Here is a 23,696-nt window from a genome sequence, read left to right as displayed (position 1 = left end):
CAGCCATCCCAACAACAGACTGTTCTCTCTGCTGAGGTCAGGAAAGCGATTCCGCTCCCTGAAGACCAACACAGAGAGACTGAGGAGGAGCTTCTTCCCGCAGGCGATACGGTCTCTCAATCACACCACCACACAGTACTGACCCACATATACAGTTCTTACACACACACTGGACTTTCTGGACTTTGGTTTTGCACAACACTGGTCACTATATTCTTCATTTCCGGTTAATACTTGTACAGCTGCTGTTATTGTGTATATATTTATTTATATTTAGATTTCTTCATACATTCTTATATAGTTCTATATTGTGTATTTTGTTGTACAGTTATTTTATTTTCAACTTTAGGTTACTATGTATAAAGAAACAGGCAGTAGATTTATTCAACTTAAGATAATCCATAGGTGGCATCGAACACCGCAACAATTGTATAAATGGAACCTGGCCTCTACGGACGAATGTTGGAGATGTGATGGTCAAAATGCTTTGATTTTACATATCTTATGGAGCTGTTCGGCACTTCGGGATTGGTGGGAAAATATAATGGAGGTAATTTTCAGTGTTTTAAAAAGGAGATTTGGTATCTCACCAAAACTGTCCATACTTGGTATAACCACAGAACTTTCTGATGTAGATTTTTCCAGTTATACAAAAAGATGGATTATTTTGGCTCTTACTACGGCCAAATGGGTCCTGCTAAGACATTGGCGGAAAAAGAACCCCCCCTCCCTATGAAGAGTGGCTAAAGACAATGGCTAAGTTGGCGTCTTACGAAAAAGTGACTTATGGTTTATTAGACAAATTGCATCAGTATGATTGTATTTGGTCCCCCTTTACAAGCTGGCTTTCTGTAACTTGAAGAACAGAGCAGTAATGACAGAGTGGTGGTGTGGGAATTGGTGTGCGAAGAAAGAATAGGATAACTTCCCTTTGTTTTGTTTAGTTTTTTGTTGTTGTTTAGTTTTTGTTTGTTTGTTTTTAAACTATTTATTTATGTAGTTATCCTTAAGCTCTGTTATTGAAGTTTAAAATGAAATAAATAAAAATTGTTGATGATAAAAAAAAGTTTAAACTTCAAAGCTCATGCATACATGCACATCCAGTGCTCAGTGTCTAATTGTGTGTTTGTTTGTCTTTTTGCAGTAGCAACATTTGGGCGGTGGATAAATAATGGAAAATAAAATTCAGACTACAGACGGCTTCAGGTGAGTACACGTGGTGCACAAGGACCAAAGTTCACCTTCTCAACCTGGACAAAATGAATTATTTTACACTGATACTGTAAACTTTTGTTTGTGTGTTAGGTTTCCATACATCGGAAACAGCTGCTGCATCTGTAATTCTGTCCATCCCGAGGAGAGTCCACACTCTACATCAGATCCTTGGCTCACCTATAATGACGCACAGGTGCTGCACACAACTGGATCTGCAGCTTGTGAGGAAAAGCAGCACTCAGCCTACATCCTGTTTTACAAGATTAACGTAAGAAGACAGCATCTCATCCTGAAGTGAGAGAATGGCACGCCAGCTGCAGCCTAATCCAGTCTCTCTCTTTTTTTCTTTTTTCGGTGCCCAGACACCCTTCAGTTTCATCATGTCATCCCTAACAATAGCTGTAGAGTTGGATGGAGGATGAAGACAGCAGAGAGCAAAAGAAACTGGTAAGAGCAGACAGGTAGTCAGAGTTAACAAAAACTTTTAAAGCCAGTGTAGCTTCTGTTTTGAACACATTTATTGATGACAATTTTACATAAATAAGCAGTGTGTTATACTGTTATCAGATGTGGAGTCTCACTAACCACTTTAATAGTGACTTGTGTCCCAAATACTGTTTATTTGTCTTAGTTACAGATAGTGAAATAAAAATGGAAAATGATTGGTTCATAATTGTATACTCAGCTTGGTCAAGACAGTAATTCAAGAACGAGAAGCGTAGGATTTTGAATTGATACCATTGGTGCATCTACTAAAGTTCTGGGGTCAGTTTGAATATCAGTGACCTTGACCTTGAGTTCAAGTTTTCTGAAAATCTTGTGAATGCTACAACTCCGTGACGAGAAGTAAGTCTCCTAGGTCTTTAAATTTGTATATAGGTGAATCTCCTAGGAAGCTGAAGGGTTGCACTGCGGGCCATCTGTAGAGGTGTAGAGTAGGGCTGGGTATCGTCACTGATTTCTAGAATCGATTCAATTCCCATTCACAAGGTCCCAAATCGATTCGATCCACGATTCGATTTAATTCGATTCGATTCGATTTAAATCTGGGAAATTTTGACAGTCAGAAGTATAATTCAGATCAGAACATTTACATATTTTTGTATCTATAAAAAGGAAGCTGACACTCGCAAGACTTTATCCAAGGTGTGAGCATCACAGCAGATGCCTTTGTGTCAAAGTAGCTGAAGATAAAACACAAAAAAACATGAAGGTGATTTTCCTGGCCTGGGATTTTATAAAAATATTCTGCAGTACATCAAAAACGAAAGAAAACCATTAATTAATGAACATTACCTCTGACGTTACAGCGGTTTTATTAGACACACGGCTAAGCATTTTGCATTTTGAATAATATTAAAAAGTTTAAATTTGTTCAGTATTGAACAGCAGAAATGAGGTTTTCTTTTCGGAAGAATGTAAAAGGGAAAAAAACAGCGGCCGACAGCGCTGTAAACAACAGTAGACTTGTGCATAACAAGCAAGCGAATAATGAAGAAAGCGAAACTGTTCGAGAGAGAGAGAGAGGGGGGGGGGAGGGAGAGAGAGAGAGAGAGAGAGAGAGAGCTGCGCATCGCAATGGAAGCAAAACAGTAAAAGAGTGAATTCATGACGATGTTTATGTGAAGCGTTTGGATCTTCTTTTGCTGCTGGTTCGGTCAATATTGTTTGGAGAGAGATCAAACTAACAGCTTTAGAATCAGCGCATAAAGGGCGTGAACACAAAGCGCGGACCCGGATCAGCGAGCTGTCGGCTTTCAGCCCCGACTGTGAGAAAGGCGACATCTAACTGATTCTGATCCGCGGGTCGCGCTGTGTGTTTAAGTCTATGTGCAGAATCCCTGTACCTGCTCTCATTTACTGTTTGGTGGTTCTTGAAATTTTGTGAGATGTCACCAGAGATTCTGGCATTTCGGACAAAATAAATTTATATAAAAAAATCGATTCAGGATTTTAATGAATCGATTTTACGTTATCCAAGCCAGAATCGATTTTAATCGATGAATCGATTATAAAAACCCACCCCTAGTGTAGAGTCAACAACCTGTCTCTGAACGTGGACAAAACAAAAGAGATTGTTTACTTCAGCAGAGCACAGTGGGATCACTGCCCACTTAACATGAATGGATCCTCTGTGGAGGTCGTCAAGAGCACCAGATTTCTTGGTGTCCACCTGGCGGAGAACCTCTCCTGCTCCCTCAACACCAGCTCCATAACCAAGAAGGCCCAGCAGCGTCTCTACTTCAAGCAGAAGCTGAGGAAAGCCCATCTTCCACCATCCATTCTCACCACCTTTTACAGTGGGACTAACAAGAGCATCCTAAGTAGCTGCATCACTGTCTGGTATGGTAACTGCAGCGTATTAGATCGCAGTACCCTACAACGGATTGTGAGAGCAGCTGAGAAGATCATTGGAGTCCCTCTCCCCTCCTTATAACACCCGCTTGCTGGAGGACCCCACACAGCCTTCAAACACACTCTTCACCCTGCTGCCTTCTGGAAAGAGGTCCCAGAACATCCGGGCCCTCACTACCAAACTACGGAAAAGTTTCTTCCCACAAGCCATCAGACCCCTGAACACTCGTGACTGCACTGGCACACGCACACCTTCACACACGCCACTACCAAGCACTTATCTGCAGTATCTCACACTCATACACATACATACAGACACCAAGTTACTTTTGCAGCATTTTGCACATTTCCATTGTCTTGTGTCTGTATCGTCCTGTTCTGTCTAGTTTTGCTCTGTTTTGTCTTGTTTATTTTTGCAATTTATGCACACTGCACTTTATGTAGTCCTGGGTTTGTCCGTATATGTCATATATAGCACCAGGGTCTCGGAGGAACGCTGTCTCATTTCACTCTGTACAGTACCTCTGCACGTGGTTAAAATGACAATAAAAGCCACTTGACTTGACCTGTATTTTGTAGCAGTTGCTTGGAGACGAGTGCCATACAGTTCAAATGAGCATACATTCCAAAATATGCAAATTAGTCCCATACATCATAATGCTGATGTTTGCTGTTCAGGGTATGAACGTTCTATGCTGAAAGTTTATAAATATACAACCTTTGACTGCTTGTTTTCAGTTGAACTTTTGCAAAGCTGAGGAGATTTTCGCTCTGATCTCATCAAGTCCAAAGATGTTTAAACTTCTTTTTCACAGAAAGGTAAGTTTGAAGAGACTCTCAGCACATTTCTCTGAATATTTTCTTATGGTAAATAAGCATTTTTGAAACTTTTAAGGAAGCTTCTTGGATGATTTCTGTAAAAACTGAATTTTGAATCCAAATGAAGGATATTGTATTTTCTTACCATATACTTTGTTTTATGCCATTACTGATGTTGGTTTTCTTGTTTCTAAACAGAAATCGCACAAACAAAACGTGGCAGAGAAGGAAATTCCTTCTACGTCTCATCAGAGGTAAAGAAATGCGCCACTCTTTAATGCTGCTGGAGATATTTATAGCAGTGGTTTAGTTGGAGCTGTTTTATTTCCCTTTTATTGGTGTTTTGTATTTACATCTTTTTTACTACTTCTAGTCTTGTCTATAATTTATATTGATTCAGAGATTAGCGTTTGAAAATGTAGAGTGTAAATGTACAAAATACATGATTTTGTTCCATTACAGTTATTAATTTTTATCTGCAATCTCAGCATGTACTCCTTGTTAAAAATTTCCACTTTGAAAAATAACATTTACACTTTTGTCCTCATCAGCATCCCGGATGCTTGTGTTGCTGAAAATGGTCAAAAGAAGAAGAGAAAATGGAGACACCTCTGCTGTTCCTCGGTTTGCTTTTACACAAAACATATGAAATGCACATTCTCTTTAAATTGCACTTGTTAATTTAAAGTGACTTTACTGTTTTTAATAAACTTATGTTTGTTCGTCCTCTGCAGCAAACTGACAGCGATGCAGAGACAGAGAGCAACACTGTGAAGACACAAAAAAAGTGTCGCTGGTTTCTTTTTAAATTCTGGAAGGTATGTTTTATGGAAAGAGTCACTGTCATCAAGCATTTACTCATCACAGTTAAATGCGAAGAATTAAGAGCAATTTAGCACATCTATGTCCTCAAATTAAGTTCAAAGATGTTTAAACGTTTTTTTTTTTTCACAGAAAGGTAAGTTTGAAGAGACTTGCAGGATGTTTCTCTAAATATTTTTTATGGTAAATAAGCATTTTTGAATCTTTTAATGAAGCTTCATGGATGATTTCTGTAAAAACTGAATTTTGATCAGAACCAAATGAAGGATTTTGTATTTCATAGGACAAACTTTAAAACTCAATTTAAAGCATGAATAAATTGTTTTTATTTTATTTAAAGATATTCCTATATATCTGCTTCATGAGCTGACAGCTCACTAAAGTGATAAATAATATGAAATAATACCAAATTTTCTAACTGGACACTTTTCATGGAGAGACTCCCTTGGTATGTTTGTTTTATGCCATTACTGATGTTGCTTTTCTTGTTTCTAAACAGAAATTACACAAACAAAATGTGGCAGAGAAGGAAATTCCTTCTACGTCTCATCAGAGGTAAAGAAATGCGCCACTCTTTAATGCTGCTGGAGATATTTATAGCAGTGGTTTAGTTGGAGCTGTTTTATTTCCCTTTTATTGGCATTTTTCTTCCACCTTGTGTATTTACATCTTTTTTACTACTTTTGGACGTCCTCCAAAATGTTTCAACTTCAAAGCTCATGCATACATGCACATACACTGCTCAGAATCTTGACATCTTTCCTAATTTTGTGTTTGTGTTTTTACCTTTTTGGAGCAGTGTAGCACGCGGTGGGAAAAAAATAAAAAGTCAAACTGGGACTATAGACCGCTTCGGGTGAGTACACGTGGTGCACAAAGACCAAAGCTCACTTTGTCAAAGTGGAGAAAATGAATTATTTTACACTGATACTGTAAACGTTGCGCGTGTGTGTCAGGTTTCCAAACATCGGAAACACCTGCTACATGAACTCCTGCCTGCAGAGCCTCCTCAACATTGAGGAGTTCATAAGAGACATCAGACGTCAGGGGGTTTTGTGGAGCACAGATCCAGAAGCTCAGCTCTTAAGGTGTGCTACGTCAACCTTCTACTTTCTTCAAAAACCTGAAGAACAAAGAGATCTAACAGCAGAAATGTCTGTTTACCCTTCCTTTCTACAGAAGGCTTATTGATGTCAGGGACTGTCACGAGTCAACAGATTATGGCCTTAAAGATCACCACCTAAGAGCTTTTAAGAAGGCATTCAGCAGTCAAGCTCCTGAATACACCGGCAGTGCACAGAAAGTGCGTCAGCTATTTGGACATTTCGTTTTTTGCTTTACCTTCTGATTTTGATGTACTGTTTTAAATCTCTCTGCTTTTCTTTCAGGACGCTCATGAATTCCTAACATTGTTCCTCAATGAGGTCAAAAGGCTCACACCTCACCTGGAGAGGAACGCAGCTCTCCTGGGCCAAAGTTATACCTGCCCAGTAGAAGAGCATCACATTTTTAAAATGGAAAACATGAGGACATGCAAGAGGTAAGCCTGTCTTTCAGAAACGCAGAGCTGGTTGCAATATTTTCATATACCTCTTTTCCACGTACCTGATCTTTACTTTAACTACGTTACTCCTGAAATGTGTAGCTGCGGTCACCAATCAACACAGCAAGAGGAATTCACCAGCTTGTCTCTTGACCTTGTTCCAGAGGGGTCTATTATAAACATGTTAGAGACATACTTGAAGGTAAGATCACAAATTCCAATAGAGTTGTCGTATCAGCGATCTTAACACACCTTTTTTGTTAGTGTTTGTGTGTATGTGTGTGTGCATATGTTGAGATTTCTTTCTACCATAAAGCCTGTTTTCTCTGTGCTGTTGTTCAGGAACAAGAAATAGAATTTCGCTGTGATTGTGGAGGGACGGCCTCAGAACTGAAGTCGTCTTTTGATACACTGCCAAGGTGAGTAAGGTCACATCAGAATTGATCGACTGACCAGGTTTCCAAACTGTGGCGCATCAAATATCAGAGTTTTTCGAGACAATATTTGAGCAGTCGTTTTCTCCCATCTTCTGTTTGTGTTTGACACTCATTCTTCTTATTTTCTACCTTGTTTGTGTTTTTTTTTTCTTTTCTGCCAGAGTCCTGATCTTGCATCTGAAGAGGTTTGGCTTTACACAAACCTACAACATTAAGAAGGTGGATGACCCCGTCAGGCTGCAGAGGGACTTGGTGGTGTCATCCAATCAGGTAAAAACAGACTGCAGAACGTCTCAGGCTACGTCCACACTAGCCCGGATAGATTTGAAAACTCCGTGTCCACACTAGCGTTTTCAGTCATTTTCAAATAGTTGTGCGTCTGCATTGAAACGGCCGAAAACGCTTACGTTCCAGTCCTGCGCATGCGCAAAAGTGAGTGAGAATTACAGAATTTGAAGAAAAGCTATCCGGAGCATGTACAAACTGATATTAATCTTTTTTAGGGCTGTCAAAGTTGAGAGCAATCAAAACAACTGCTGTATAATGCACTCAGTTTATCTTTGTTTAATTGCTCACATGACTGCATCACATGACTAAAATGCGTCATCGTTTTAGAAAGTCTGCGTTTTCGAGTGTCCACACTGCGACGGGACAACTCCGTTTTGAAATGTATGCGTTTTCGAGAGCGTTTTCAAGATGCTGTGTTTTTCCTTGAGGAAAACGCCGTCTCAGTGTGGACGGGAGGTCAAAGTGGAGAGAAAACGAGTGTGGACATAGCCTCAGCAAATCAGCTTAATTATGGCACTGATGTGAGACTTTATGAAACTAACACTCTTTGAATTTGTTCCTTCTCAGGGTGGTGGCTGTTATAGTCTTGTCAGCAGCATCAGTCATTATGGAGGCACAGAGTCAGGTAAAACAACAGACTTGTGACAAACAGAAAATGAAAACTTGCTACTTTTCAGTGAAGGACTCACACACAAAAGCTTTTGATGTTCTAAGAAGCACTAAGTCAAAATCACTGTTTGCTTGAATCAGTTGACTTCCAGAAGTTGGATTCATTTGTCTTAATGTGATTTCAGGACACTACATCTGTAGTTCTGTCCATCCTGAGGAGAGTCAGCACTCTACATCAGATCGCTGGCTCACCTATAATGACGCACAGGTGCTCCACACAACTGGATCTGCAGTTTGTGAGGAACAGCAGCAATCGGCCTACATCCTGTTTTACAAGAGAAACGTAAGAAGACACAGTATCTCATCCTGAAGTGAGAGAATTTTTAAATGTCCTGTTACCTTGTTAACCAGTTTTGTCTTCGTTCTCAGTTCTGAAACCGGAAATGGAAGGAAGGAAGGAAGTTAAGGTCATCATCATGCTGAGAAGGAAAAGCAGTCGTCCCAGCCCACCATCGCACACTGGAGGACAAGTATAGGTAAGTATTGCCCTCAGGAGGAAGGGTCCTCCCAGAGAGCCTGGTCCTCCCAAGATTTCTTCCTCCAGGAGGGAGTTTTTTCTTGCCACCGTCGCCCCACATTCACTGGTCTCATCAGCAGGGACATTTTTAACCTCCTAAGACCTGAACTTTCATGGCATGCATTTTTAATTTCTCTGTGCCATTTGGGTTGATTGGGACCTGATGAATGTAAAAACAAAGACATCAGATTCGGACTATCTTTTTTTTGTTTCTCAAAAGAATGAGATCCACATATGAGGACATTCATTTTAAATTTCGATTGAACAGTGGCAGTGTAATGTCCTCCCTCATAAGTGGATATCAGGTTTTTGAAGAGCAAAATTTTGTATTTTGGTCTAGACAACCCAAAATGTTATGTCTACATATGTGGACACCAGGTCCTAGGAGGTTAAAACAAAATCTACTAGTAGTGCAGCACTACTAGAGATCGTCCTTTTCTGGACCAGTGTTTGGCTTGCTCTCTGGAAACAACAAATTAGTGCTGTCAGTGTTAACATCATTTTACCCAATGACGTTTACGCTGACAGCACTAATTTGTTGTTATTATTAATTTATTTGTAAAATAAATAAAATTAAAAAAAAACAAAGAAATGATTTAATTCTTTATTTTATTTTGTTTGATTAAAATCAAAATAACAACAAAAACAAAAATAACTAATAAAAAAATATTAAAAGTATTCAGCAGTGTTTTGTGAAATTTGTAATGAGCCTTAGTTAAGTTGATGTCACAGAAGTTTCTGAATCATTTAGATTGTTCAACAAACTGATTCACTCAGGTAAAGATGGTAAGCTGGAGCAATGGTACCCTTGGAGTTCAGTTTAAGTTTTCAGACAAATATTCCCTCGATCAGTTGCAGCTTCTGCTTTTAAATAAATGATTTAGCTGCAAATGTTTAGCTGCAGGTAGCAAAGTCCAAAAGTGACAACATTTCCACTGCAGTCTCTCCAGAAATGGCTTATAAAATGTTGACCAAATTAGACATTTATCCTTGGATCATTGACAACCCTGTAGAGTGAAAATCTTTAATTGTACCTTTTATAACATTTTAACAAGTTACTGTCTCCTGCTGCAAGTTTCCTGTTTTGGCTGAACTTCATCAGCTCAAAAAAACTCACCGTGCTGTGGTGTACTAAATGGCCTCATGTACAGGACACACTGAAGGTAGGTTTGCAATGTTTAATTAACAAAGTCAAGATCAGTTAACAACAGCTGAACTAAAGACTTTCTTTTTCTCATCGATAAAATGAGGTCCATGCCAAAGCGCTCAAATGGGACCTCCATTAATGGTGAGGGGCATAAAGGTGCTTTTTGAATGACCAGCTGGTTCACCAGCTGACACCACTGGACGCACACCATCGGCGCATATCCAAACATGCAAAAAATGCAAGATGGTGGTGCGCACAGATACAGCGGCTCTATGCTCTCCACTTACCCAATTTCACTGTGCAAGAAACTGCACAATGACAATAAAAAGCTCTAAGTCTTAAACAGTTTCCTGGCCAGTAAAATCAGGCAATTATTCGCTCCAGAGTTTTATCCTATTCCAGGTGACCAGCCATCGACTTGTAATGAGCCAGCTAAAACAATAATTTCTCAGTGGCTCTTCTGGCACCAACAAGTGGGTGTGTTCTTCCATCGTGCAAGTGTCACGACACACTGAACATGGTCTGAACATGGATTTTCCCTCGATATTTCTTTTCCACCAGTACTATGGGGTATTTGTGAATATCCATGACTGACCCGGCCAGGTGGCCAGCTGGTCTTTGGACAGGGTCACGGCAGTTTCAAGGTTCAACAAAATCCCTTTCACTGACAGACTGAAGGAAAGCTCCTCAAAAATAGAGGGTCTTCAAGCTCCTCAGTGGCAGGAAAAGGTTTCCCGGACCCAGTGTTGTATATTTGTTTCCCAAAAGATTGAAATAGTGGAGAGAAATCAGGTTCTGAAACCATCCAGAAGACAAAGTCTCCAACTGGTTTGTGGAAGTCCAGTTTCTCCAAATTAATCAGCAGGTGAAATGTCTCTTCATGGATGGTTTTGATTCTGTTGTTATTCACGAACAAAGCCCTCAAAGCAGCATATGAAAGAAAGTCATCTTTCATTGTTGTCTCCAGCGTGTTAAAAGAGAGATCGAGCTCAGTGATGAGTTTTGAAGCGGCTGCAGGGACTTCTCGAAGGTTTTGGCTCGAACAGTCGAAGGATGTTGTTCACAGTGGTGACACTGTTGACTGGTGATTGACAAGCACTGAGATACTAACATGACAAACACAAGAAACATCATGACTTATTCTCCTGAGTGCCTGCAAAACACAAACACAAAATCAAACTCAAAGCTTTTCTCTCAGGTGCTGGTGTGGCACAATCTAATGATAAAAAAGGTCATGCCCTCAGCTTTTGGAGCACAGCTGCACAAAATAACAGCTTTTGGAGCACAAAATGCATTACAGGTAAACCCAGTACCTAAACATGTTAACAAGGATAAAAAAAAATCTGAAACAAAAGCAGGTAGTGTGGTGATTTATGTTGTGAGGATGCTTTCACTCCCATCAAAGTCACCCAGTGTTGAGAACCCAAATGAGCCCAAAACCTCAAGTGGTTGCAACCAACAACGAACGTCAAGAAGTGGATACTTGCATGTAGAGCCAGAAACATGCAGAAAACCCAAAAGAGGCAAGACAGCATATCTTGGTCCCACTCAGGCAGTACGAACACCTGGAAAGAGGAGCCTACAGTTCAGACCCAAGGTCACTGGTAAGGACACCAGCCAGTTATAAGTCTAGTTTTCATTTTCATTTTAGTTAGTGTTATGGCCTTTCTAATATAAGGGTGATCCACCCCTGTCTGACCCCAAGCAGCACATCACACAACCAGTACAATTTTGATGGTGATTTTTTTTCACAGTGATTGAATTCTAACAAAGGAAAGGAGCGAACTATAGCTTCGGGGTGGACCCCAAAACAACAAACAAAAGGGACCGTATCTAAAGGATATACAAAACTTATTTATGAAAAGAATAAAACCAAATGACAATGTCTTATCTCCCTAACTAAGAAAAACATGAGAAAAGGGTAATCAAATAAAAAGGCAGTCCACCCCTACATGCTCCTGTATAAAGAAACAGGTAACACAAAGCCTGCCAGTCGAGGTCCATGGCGGTGTCATCTTATATGTTGTCTCCAGGTCATTAGCCAATCTGTATGGGCCGTCCCATGGATGCACCAATCACGGAAAGGCACCTGCACACTCAGATTTACATATGAGACAACATTATGACAACAGTCGTAACATTAACTAAAAATGTTTTTCACCATCTCGTTTTAACTTCTGGTTAACTAAAACTAAATGGACCTTGGAAATAATCACATCTTAATAGAGTGAACCATAGACTGTATAAAAGATAGGACCATTGCAACTTTACTGCAGCACTTCACCCTTTCGCATAGTCCCAGCTCTTCTCTGTCATGTTTTATGGTGCTGCAAATGTCTTCAGTTGGTGAAAGGTCTGGGCTGCTGGTGTCTTGTTGTGCTTGCTATGCATCCCTGACTCATTTCTTCTTTCTGCATCAAGTAAGGAATGTAGTGAAAGTTCCCAAGAGGTTAAAAACACCACTGAAAAAATGCTATCAGACCTGAGTTGGGACACTTGGATTATGGAGCTTCTGGACCAAGAGAGTGGATGGGAGCATGTGTTTAACAAGTAAGAGTATAATGTCCCCAAAATGTCCCTAACTAAGAAAAACATGAGAAAAGGGTAATCAAATAAAAAGGCAGTCCACCCCTACATGCTCCTGTATAAAGAAACAGGTAACACAAAGCCTGCTGGTTGAGGTCTATGGCGGTGTCATCTTATATGTTGTCTCCAGGTCAAGGAGACAACATATAACATGGATAGACAGACAGATTTCAAAATAGCCAGCTGTAATTTTAAGGGGTTGAATAACGGGATTAAGAGGAAGAAAATATTAACATATCTAAAGTTATCAAGAGTTGATATAGCCTTTATTCAAGTAATGCACATGTGTAAGTCAGAAGCCTTAAAACTTAAATGTTCCTGGGTAGGTAAAGTCTTTTCCAGTCCTGGAACTGGTAAAAGTAGAGGAGTGTCGGTTCTGATTCATAAAGCAGTTAGCTTTACTGAAACAAAAATAATAACAGATAAGGAAGGTAGATTTATATTGGTTTATGGACAACTACTAGACACACCAATAATTTCATGTAATATCTATGCACCTAATGCAGACATACTCGCCTTTTTTCAAAACCTGTCACAGTATCTTTTGGAATTAGAAGGTGCACAAATAGTGGTAGGAGGAGATTTTAATCAAATACTGGATCAAGACCTAGATAGATCACTTCCTAGGAGAGGCACAGAGAGTAAATCTGTAGTTGCCATAAGGCAGATGACCTCAGATTTAGGTCTGAATGATATTTGGCGGACAATGCATCCAGAAGGCAGGGAATATTCCTTTTACTCTCCGCCTCATAATGTTTATACTAGAATCGACTACTTTCTTATTTCTGAAGCCTTAGTGAATAACTCTATAGATTCAAGTATTGGTAATATAGTATTCTCGGACCATGTGCCAATTTTTCTATGTCTTGGAAATATTTGACAGATTCCTCAAAGCCGCAGATGGCATTTAAATGTGTCCTTAATTAAAGACTCTGGGTTTATTAAATTGATAAGAGATGAAATACAATTTTACAAACAGACAAATAATCGAGAGGACACTACATTGGCTACTTGGTGGGATGCTATGAAGGCATACTTAAGGGGGAGGACAATTTCTTACGCTTCCTTTAAAAAGAAGGCAGCTAACAAGAATATCATTACGTTAGAAGCCAAATTAAAGGCACTTGAGGCAGTACATTCCCATACAGAAGACGGAGTTACGTTGAATAAAATTGTTAAAGTTAAATATAAGTTGAATGTACTGTACAACAGAAAGGCAGAATACGCTTTATTTCGCATTAATCAAGCATATTGGGAAATGGGAGGAAAGCCGAGTCGTTTAATGAATGCAAAAAGTTATGAAGATTTTAACTGCGCCACGTACAACATGGGCCAAGTCCTTTCAGCACTGTGCAGCATGTATGCTATGAACAGAAACACAGATGGACTCCTGGCAATTGTAATAAAATATTACTGCAGTGTCAATTCTTGATGTTTTTTCTTATACTTTTAGGTGGTTTCAGTCCTGTCGGTTATCTTCTAAAAGGTGCTTCGTTTTTTAGGCTACAGACGGCAAGATTTTGTAATGTTTCCAATTAATTTTAATGTTGCTAAGATACGCAAGGATTGCAGTGGTGTCTGCTCTCTAAAATTGCTGCTACAAGAATTAAATAATGTCCTTTTTTCCTTGTCAGACTCTTCAGGGATCCACGTGGAAACAGATTCTGCCCCTGTTCAGCAAGTAGTAAGCATCCAGTGTAATTTAAAGCTCAGCCGCAGCCTTATTTCACACTTATTCAACGGTCCTACCTTTCTGTTCCATTCATAGGTTGTTTCTCTTTATGTCTCTGATGAATTGACCATTCACCGTGGTGCTGCTGTGATATTATTATTACTGTGATATATTTTTAGTACTGAAAAGTTAAAAAGCTGAATTGGGAAAAACAAAATTATTGTAATTATGTAAAGTTGATGAGCATATTTTTTGTAATTTAGTTTTTTTGAATAACTTATCCATGTAAGAAAACTTATGTCATATTGTAATTCTACTTGAATACCCTGTAAGAGAGCTAGAATTTATATATATATTCATTTCTCTACAACAAAAACAAAAACAATTAATTTATAGTTTTATTTCCATTTTTTATTCATAATCAGTCTTTGCAGTCCCTTAAATTGTCAGTGAGTGAAAAAAAATCTCAATATCAGTGTTAAATAAATCTATAATGCAGGCAGAAAAGAAGGCAAAACATTCAACATTTCTAACTGCAGTGAAATCTGCAATAAATTCCCTGTTTGAAGAATTAGTACAGTATGAAAGGTTCATTATGAGCAAAGATATCCTTATATCACATGGTTTTCTTCACATTTCTATGAATGAGGTAATCAGATGTTGATATTGGTTGATATTATGTTGATGTAGAAATCCTATGAATATCTCTACAAAAGGCACAATTGTGGTCGGCAATAGTTTGTGATTATTAGGTAAATTGCACTGTTTTAGTATAGTAAATAAAGTCATACTCACACACCCATATGAAACACTTACATTCAGATGCACCACCTTAAATCAGTACACTTGCACTGCTTTACAATTAAACCACTGTTTATAAAACTCACTCTTACTAACCAAGTGGCTGGTGTCATTGTGTGTGAGTCATCGTGGCAATGTTGAAGAAACTATTATCAGGCAGTTTTAAATACTTTGGCAGGAGTCTGTGTCTGTGGATTCCTACCTGCACAGGGCTCTAACTTAGATCACAATCAAGCTGGGTTCATGTAGTGAACTTCTGGTTTCATTTTTAATATCCGTGTTGCTCCCCAAATTATTTTTGGACCCACTCCATTTTACATTACACAGTGTTACTGCATTGATAAGAAGCAGGCTATAGAGTTATAAATACCTGCAAAAGTACTTAAAATACCTGTTTGGTAGTTCCTACTACAACGCATGCCCTAGAACCACATATAAATAACCAAAGGACTCACAACATTAACACAATATCAGCCTGATAACAAAAAATGGCTGATAAGATGTTTAACTTGGAGCTGGAGCACAGGATCATAGGAGAGGGGTTCTTTCATCTGCTTGTTGGCTGTTTTCTTGGACCCTTAAATTTAAACGTTAAAAAAAGAGTTACCATGTTTTTGTTGCTGCAGACAGCACAAAGGTTAAAAAAAATTTTCTATGTGGTTGAAATGACAAATATTATTATGTTAACTTAAAGTTTAGGCCTACCTTTGTCGTTTTGTCCGTTGACAGACAGAGTACATGAAGATGAGAAATGCCTGAGGACAGAGTGATCATTAACATTGTATTGACATAAAATATCTAAACGCTGCAGTCACTGATACTTACACCCAAAAATGCCAACGCTCCTTGAACTGTAGCAGCCCATTCAAAGCTGAGATGTTGAACAATAATTCCTCCCACAATGGGGCCATAAAACATCCTTAAAAACGAGCACAAAATTAGAACCAACATCAAGGCGCTAAAAAGAAAAATGCCGGGAAACAAATATATTAGGGACTCACCCAGTGCACCACACTGCACCAAATAACCCAGACACCATTCCAAGTGTACTTAGCCCCTCTTCAAATCCTATTTCACTATGAGGAAAAACAAAATTTGCAGAACATTTGTTTCATCCATCCGTATTTATGAAAAGAAGAAAAACCCCAAAACAATATACAGCTCATGAATGTTGAGCATTATGTGAAGCAACTCACTATGCACATGTGATGATCTCAGGGAACGTGGGGATTGCACTCATACCCAGAGAAAACCCAATTAGACCAAGCATGACGACCAGCAACCACAGGTGACTAAATCAAAACAGAAATACAGAAAAAGATACAGAAGTTAGACTTTTTAAGGCAAAGAGATGAAATAGTGTATAAGCTGTCAATATGTCCCACTGAATACCTCCCTAGTAGTGGTATAAAGTTTAAATATCTGGGCTTAATCATCGAAAGGAACACAGTGCACAAGAGAGGCGAAGAAAAGAATGCAGTCAGGAGGGAGTGGGTGGAGATGAGTTTCAGGGGTGATTTGTGACAGAAATAGTGAAAGGAATAGTGGATAAACTGGACAAAGGATGTTAAAAATAAAGCTGCCAGGCAGGAGGAAAGGAAGAAAACCACTGAAGAGGTTCATGGGTGTACTGCAGGAGGACTGGTGTGACAGAGGAAGATGTTACGGATAGGCTGAAATGGAAGCAGACGATTTGCTGTGGTGAACCCTAAAAGAAGCAGCCAAAAGAAGAAGAAAAAAAGAAGAAATGGTGTAAGATACTATGAAGTCTTATGAACATATAAGATTTACATTGGGATTTGACGTTTAACCACACTGAAGGGCATGAATGTCATGGCAATTTAGGGCTTTTAACTATCTTTTTCCAGGGCAGAATGATGGTACAGTATAGATATTTATATCTATAGATATATATAGTATAGATATATATTTATGACTTTGAAAAAATATAAATTGGGTGTACACGTTTGGATTTATTTAGGTTTTTTCCTCATTTACACAGAGCCAATTATGTACATATGCTATTTTAATAAGTGTGCCTCCAAATTCATTCATTAATTCAAATCAACAGCTGTATCGTTGAAACTTGGACACAATTGTGTGTTCCAGCAGGACAATGATGCTAAACTGGTTTTGGAATAGATAAAGAAGCTAACATTAAGCTTTTTTAAAGCCCTAAGCTCAACCCTATTGAACATTTGTTGACTACAACTGAAAGCCAGATCCATACCAGGAAACCAACCAGTTCAACGCTATAAACTGGTCAAGAATGCAACTAAAATGATCCCAGAAGCATGTTGATGGCAACCAGAAGTGTCTGGTTGAGGATATTTAACCACATATTATTGCTGGCCATTACAAAGAGTGCAGGTTTAAAACACCTTCAAATGGTAAGATCACATTTTTATTCAGAGTGGGACTGTTTCCTGGCAGGTGCGACTGTTTACATTACTGTAAAAATGAGATTGGGAAAATCTACTCCAATCTCTCCTCTGATATGACTCTTGGCTCAGAATGGGATACACATCTTTCTTAAAATGTCCATCATTTTTAAATACAGAAGTGTTAGTTTTACCTGAATCCCACACTAACCTCTGGATGTGAAGAAAAGGGGCGGGACCAAGAAGACAGAAGCCAATTGTAGCAGCGATTCCACCTGTCACCAAGACCGCCATCCTAGTGGCCTGGTGCACAAGATCAAATTTAATTTCAAAATCAACATATTCATTTATATTTTATCATTTTGATTGCTTGGATACATACAGGATATTTATCTGTGAAATACCCAATCAGCGGTGATGCCAGACAATATGGTAAAGATAAACCAAGCATTATTAGTCCCACGTAGCCATTTGAGAGACCGAACTAAGGATGATGGATAGGAAAAAAAGTTGTTCATGCAATCCACATAAAATTCTACCAAACGTAAGCTAATTTGATTATAAAGGATATCATTACCCTGTTAATAGCAAACAGTGACAAAGTGGCATCCAAAAAGCCCAGACCTGCACTCAGAGTGAATACCACGTAGCAAACCAGGATTGTTTTCACGTGGGTGAGTAGTCGAAAGAATGAATCCTTCGATGGGACTGCCTCTGAGAGGAGGGAAGCACAAAATACGGCTCAGTTATAATGTGAGAAAAATGAAAAAACACAAAATGGCAATTTTCAAATGGACAAATAATACACCCAAATCTTATGTTTTACATACCAATGGACGGCAGGACGTAAATGTTGAAAGGAACCATAATCAACAGCAAGCATCCAAGACTTAAAAAAGGGACTTCGTAACCAAAAGACTGGTAGAGCCACCCTCCCAGTGGTGGTCCCAGGATAAGGCCGAGTCCTGTGAAAATCTCCAAACTACCCTAAAACAGTAGTGACCCAGATTACTATGCTGTGGGAATTTCTTACATCATAGCCAAGAGCCAGTTGTTTTCTGGAGATACATAACAACTTAAACCTATAACGGTCGTTCTGTTTTCTCGTGATTCTAATGTCTAAACAGCATGCCAGTCTGACAAGTTTGTCCACCCTCACCAGAACAGTTGCCACATTGTTTGGGAATATTTTTGCAGTCATGGCGAAAGCAGATGTCATAGCAGCTCCAAAGCCGACAGCGTCAAGCGACCTCACAATAAAGCACAGACTGATGAATATAGGTCCTGCAGGAGCCCGATCAAGAAATCTGCAAAGAAGACAAGAGCCAGCCAAGATTAAAGGAAATGCAGATGAAATAAAGAAGCTCAGAGGAACTGCGTGTGATCTGAAACAAAGGTGATTGTGCCATGGTCTCTGGGTCTTAAACTCGTAGTTTTTAGTTTTTCACTTTACGGTTTTTCTCATTTTGTATTTTGGGCTATATTTGGATTAGGGTTCTGTATTCTTGCTATTTTTACTGTATTCTAGCTTTCTAGTCACATTGTTATTTTCTTTGTTTTTGTTTTTGTCCTATTTATTTCCTGATGTTCCTTATATTGTTATTATATGCCCTCGGTTCTTAGCTTAATCCACTTTTGATTCCGTTCCTCCGATCTTATTTCTGTATTTGTTTTTATTTTCTCCTGATTCAGTTATATCTCTTTCCTTGTTTTATTTTGGTGATTATTGTTGGTGATTGGTGATTAAATCTCTCTTTCCACCTGTTACTTCTCCCCTTGCTATCTTATGTCATTATCTTTCCCCTTGAACTTTGTTATATTGTCACAGTTTGTCTTAGTTTGTTATGCCTTGCTTCCTGAGTCTTAGATTTGGGTCCACAATCTGCCTGCTTGAGAGCTGCTATACTGGATTATAACTGTGTACTTTAATTATCGGTGAATTCCTGGACTCCTTCTTAAGCGGCGTGGCACAGTAGTTTTTAGAAAATTTGCCTACACAAGTTTGGATCTATTTTCTCCTGTGGATTAATAAAAACTTGTTACAGTGATGAATATTTACAGCAGCCCAACATGTATATGGGGATAACACTAAATACACAACTCTGTACTAAAACATTGTGGCTAATGTGTTTTCATTCTGTTCATTCAGCACAAAAAATATTGTTTGTTACATTAATAAACATCTGTGAGAAATAATAACGAGAAAATGTTTTTTCCAGCTTCATCTTTGTCATAGTTATTATTTTTAGCATAATATTATCATAATACGAAACACAGATCACTTACCCAAATATAATAGTGCAGCACGAAGATACAAAAAGTCCTGCAATAAGCATGAACTTTGCACCAATCTGGACAATCTGATACACAAAGAATGGGTCAGCTGCACTGTTACAGACTCTCTGGTTACACCTGTGCTCCAAATTGCCATGCATATGGCATGAAATCAAACACTATACTTACATATTTTCCCAGTACCAATGAACCAATTAGATTGGAGACAGCATAACACCCAAATATGAGGCCAACTACAGTCTGACTGGCTCCTTTCTTCACTGCCTAAATATCAAAACAGGACAACAGATAAAATTAGGGGATTTACATAACAGCAACAAAAACAACAAGGATAATGAAAAGTGAATCTCAAAAATAACGTATAAACTATAAATATATGAATAACCCTGACATGAAATTCAACTTTTTTTTAAACAATCGAGCGTTTATTGAACCTCCTGACAAATTAAATATGTTTAAATTTTTATTACATTTGCTACATCTGGTATTTTTATTTATTTAATGCATTTAATTTATTGCTTAAAACTGTATTGTGTAATTTATTTTAGATTTTTTGAGGAGGAAAAGAAAAGAAATCACACTGATGATGTATCAAATGTCCCCCCGCACATGTATCAAATATGATAAAGTAGGCATTATGATGTTAAGGTGACAAATGTCTTTTTAACTAGCCAGCTTGTTGTGCCACTCTTCAGACATTTGCATTTCTAGCTCCTGACAGACCTTAAGTTGAACGGCTGATTACAAAAGAGCCAGTCTTCACTGGCCTTCAGGGAGGATGTCTGTTGGTAGCGCATGACTACTCATTCATTCCCTTCAGAAGACATTACTGAGTTCTTAAGGTAAACAATAGCATAATCTGTGAACTGTACAACTACATGGGAGCACAAATACGTTTCCTACTGCAAGAAAAGATTTGTTTGCAGATATAGGACTTGCATGTATGAGAGAACGTGTTTTATTTCTTCAGTCAAAAGCTGCATTCATAAGCTAAGTTTTAAAACTTTTAATATCTTGAACCTTTAACCTCTTGTGCTGTAACATGTGATTTGTACCCTATGATGCTGGCTTCCTTGAGCTTACCTCGGTGGGAAAAAATGGGCCCAATATTGAGTAGCAAATCATAGAGCCAAAGTTGACAGACGCCATTGATATTAAGGTGAGAATCTCTTTCCTTGTGAACCTCTGAGGAGGATCTGTTGATTCAGCTGTGGTGTTGTTATCTGTGTTGTTATCTGACATCTCTGAAGAGAAAACGGGAGGAGAAACATGAATAATGCGATTAGGCCATGCTGAGTTGAAAGAACATAAAGTTCGTGGTTAAAATTATCGCAGTGGTAAGGGAATAAAGTCAAGAGAAGTCAGCTATATTGAGCTGAGTGACTGCCAACAGTTTTATTTTATTGATTAATTTTTTTACACAGCGTACAAAGGTCACAAACCTGTCGTCGGAAGATCGGGATTCTGGTCCATTTTTAACATCCGGTGGCTGAGAAATGCAGACGATGACAGAACAAGTGAAAAAGGATAGGGTAAATCCTGAAAGCACCAGCCGCGAAGTAAATGCCTCTGACAGCCTCCTCCGCTACAAGCGACTAGAGTCATGTGCATGGTCTACCCGGAGCATTTCCAGACTTCTTCTTCTTCTTAGTAATAACTTAGTCCCATCCCATCACTGCCCTCCGCAGTTTGACATATTAAACTGCTATTTTATTGGAAACTCGAATTGTAATAGTCGTCGCACAATTAAAGTAGAAACTCAATGAATGTTTTTTTTATGATGGCCAAACAAAGTTTTAACAAAAAATGAAAAAAAAAATCTATAAATGTAGTTTAAATATATACAAACAAACCTTTATGTTAAGCATCACTTAGGTTTATGCTAAAATCTCCGACTACAGTTGATCTCTGATGCTAATACTGATGAATCTGACAGCAAATTGCTTGTACCTTTTAACATTTTTAAAGACCCCTTTAAAACATAAATATGCGTACTTTTTTAATGCAAACTGTAGCTTAATGCTATTGCCTACAACAATGACTATAACCACAACTATAATGTATTTTAAAGGTAAGTTGTGTTTTTGTTTTAGGCTAGATCCCTATTTACTTAATTTGATGGAGCTTATCAAAGCACAACATGGAGGTTACTCCTTGGCCTCTCAGCAAGAACATCCTGGGTTTGAAGCCACTAGCCGGGAACCCTTCTGTGTGGAGTTTCCATATGCTCTATGTCTTTCTCCCTCAGTCCAGGTTTTTCCCTCAGTCCAAAGACATGCGTTTTAGATTAATTAGTGATTCTCTGCGAAATGTAATGTAAATGTAAAAGTAAATAAACAAATTTAAATGTTTTATATCTACAATTGCATTAATATTTCTCTCACATTTAATGGAAAGTGAAGAGGGGTCTTTTGCAATCACTTCCATTGCATTAGTTAGTAAAAGATCTAATATGAAAAGAAATAAAATAAAAACAACAAAAAACATTTTGGAACCATAGATTTTTATTCCATTTTGGCCAGCTTATAGGTCCCCAGAAAACCTACAGTCATATTTTTCTTTTCATCACAAAATAAGAGAAAAACAATCAGGCAGCAAACCATTCGGTTATTAGGCAGTATTGCTGATAATAACTGACACGCACTGTTGCTAAAATCTCTGAAGCTGCACTGAATAAAAAAAGCTGAAATGAAAACATCTGCACCAAATGTTCTGTAACTTTTTGCAAAATACTTTCCAGTTAAAATAAACTTCTAAAAACAAGTGACAGATTTCCAGATATGATCACATTTTTTTCTTTATACAATAGCACCAAATCTACATGAATCTGACTCCCACTAACGGGTCATCTCTAGCAACTTATGAGTATGTTGTAGTTAATAGCTCTGCATGTTTATGCTCTCATTCTTTTTTCTGTAACATCAACAAAAAAACCCAAAAAAAACCCCAACTCAAGGTGCAATGTTAAAGCAAAGGTGAAATACAAAATTATTCAAATTAGCAACATACACACATATTTTTCTAAGCACATAATAATGTTAGGTCACTAAATACACAGCGCAAGCAGCATTACATTTTCTTTTGCAGGTACGACATTAAGTTCTGTGTAGGTAGCATTATTGCACACAAGCTCTATCTAAAGCAGCACTGGTTTCCAAAATAGGCAAACTACTGTACTTCACATTCAAATGCAGAATTCAAGTAGCATCATAAACACCCAGTGGAAACAAAACAGAGCCAACCAAGTGAATTTGATTGAAAAGATCTTAATCGTTACTGTGTAGATTTATTCTGGGTGACATGAGATCTACATGACATCATTTTCTGCTAATTTTCTAGCAGGCATCCTTTCAGCCAAATGCCTTTGGCTAGATATGGCACCCATAGACTTACTGTACACGATTACTGACAACTGTATCCACAATAGTTGATTCTGAAATCAACAAGGAAATAGAGAATAATGTTTCTTCAATCGAAATGTGTTTCAATTTACAAGTGGAAAAATGAACACACCGTCAGGTGTTGAATGGGTTGAATGTACAGAGGCCAAAATAATACGATTAACTATGTTCATTGCAGCACTTCATGGAAGTAGCATGAAGAGAAAATATATAAACTATGGCAAACTGTACTCAACTTTTCATGTTGCAGCTACCAAATTTATATATCCCTCTATTGCATGTTCAGCAAATTGAACATAATGTTGAAGACATTCAACTGAAAAAAATTCCAAATGAGATTATAAATAAATGTAATTAAATACCTATAAGTGTGATATAATAAAACTGTATAATATATCTACTTATTTCTTAATACGGATTTAAAATAGTGCAGCCTTTATATAACACACGGTATGGCTTAGTGAACGTGTGTATAAATTTTGAATGCCACTTCAGACTTATATATTTGCTGTGCTTATTTCTTTATAAACACGACAAGGTTATTAATTTGCAGTTCGATAGCGAGATAATGTGTTTGATACTACAGATGGCACTAAACCTCCAGACAGCTTTTAAAAGTCACTGCAACATAAGTTAGTTAGGTTTGTTTTCTTTAATCTAATATATACCATATCATAATAATTATAATACTTTGACTACATGACTACATTTAATATATGAACTAGAAATTATGGATTCACTTAAATCT

General features: G+C 38.1%; 2 protein-coding genes across 4 annotated transcripts; one reads left to right on the top strand and one right to left on the bottom strand.

Moving 5' to 3' along the window:
• The first annotated feature begins 460 nt into the window (after positions 1–460).
• Positions 461–9,343, top strand: LOC113011935 (ubiquitin carboxyl-terminal hydrolase 29-like). 2 transcript variants are annotated; one of them, XM_080294201.1, is made up of 16 exons: positions 461–1,206; positions 1,306–1,483; positions 1,578–1,662; positions 4,309–4,389; positions 4,588–4,643; positions 4,941–5,013; positions 5,124–5,207; positions 5,711–5,766; positions 6,011–6,067; positions 6,168–6,299; positions 6,391–6,514; positions 6,600–6,751; positions 6,857–7,461; positions 8,047–8,104; positions 8,274–8,431; positions 8,518–9,343. In XM_080294201.1, the coding sequence occupies exons 3-13, from the start codon at positions 1,627–1,629 to the stop codon at positions 6,999–7,001; spliced, it is 996 nt and encodes a 331-aa protein (XP_080150327.1). In that variant the 5' UTR covers positions 461–1,206; positions 1,306–1,483; positions 1,578–1,626; the 3' UTR covers positions 7,002–7,461; positions 8,047–8,104; positions 8,274–8,431; positions 8,518–9,343. The 2 variants fall into 2 exon arrangements, with proteins under 2 accessions (XP_080150327.1, XP_080150326.1); XM_080294200.1 differs by having other exon boundaries at positions 461–1,483.
• Positions 9,344–14,459: 5,116 nt separating this feature from the next.
• LOC113012577 (MFS-type transporter SLC18B1-like) lies at positions 14,460–21,202 on the bottom strand. Of its 2 annotated transcripts, XM_026152862.2 has the most exons (14): positions 20,990–21,199; positions 20,631–20,791; positions 19,716–19,811; positions 19,539–19,612; positions 18,412–18,559; positions 18,083–18,239; positions 17,830–17,966; positions 17,635–17,736; positions 17,464–17,555; positions 16,068–16,163; positions 15,873–15,947; positions 15,697–15,790; positions 15,577–15,626; positions 14,460–15,448 (listed from the first exon to the last, which is right to left on the bottom strand). In XM_026152862.2, the coding sequence occupies exons 1-14, from the start codon at positions 21,156–21,158 to the stop codon at positions 15,400–15,402; spliced, it is 1,500 nt and encodes a 499-aa protein (XP_026008647.1). In that variant the 5' UTR covers positions 21,159–21,199; the 3' UTR covers positions 14,460–15,399. The 2 variants fall into 2 exon arrangements, with proteins under 2 accessions (XP_026008647.1, XP_026008648.1); XM_026152863.2 differs by lacking the exons at positions 14,460–15,448; positions 15,577–15,626; positions 15,873–15,947 and having other exon boundaries at positions 20,990–21,202.
• Positions 21,203–23,696: the final 2,494 nt, after the last annotated feature.

This window comes from Astatotilapia calliptera, chromosome 19, assembly GCF_964374335.1.
Source record: "Astatotilapia calliptera chromosome 19, fAstCal68.1, whole genome shotgun sequence".
In the NCBI taxonomy this organism is placed as follows: domain Eukaryota; kingdom Metazoa; phylum Chordata; class Actinopteri; order Cichliformes; family Cichlidae; genus Astatotilapia; species Astatotilapia calliptera.
The sequence above is the reverse complement of the archived record's forward strand: the minus strand, read 5'-3'. Positions and strand labels throughout refer to the sequence as shown.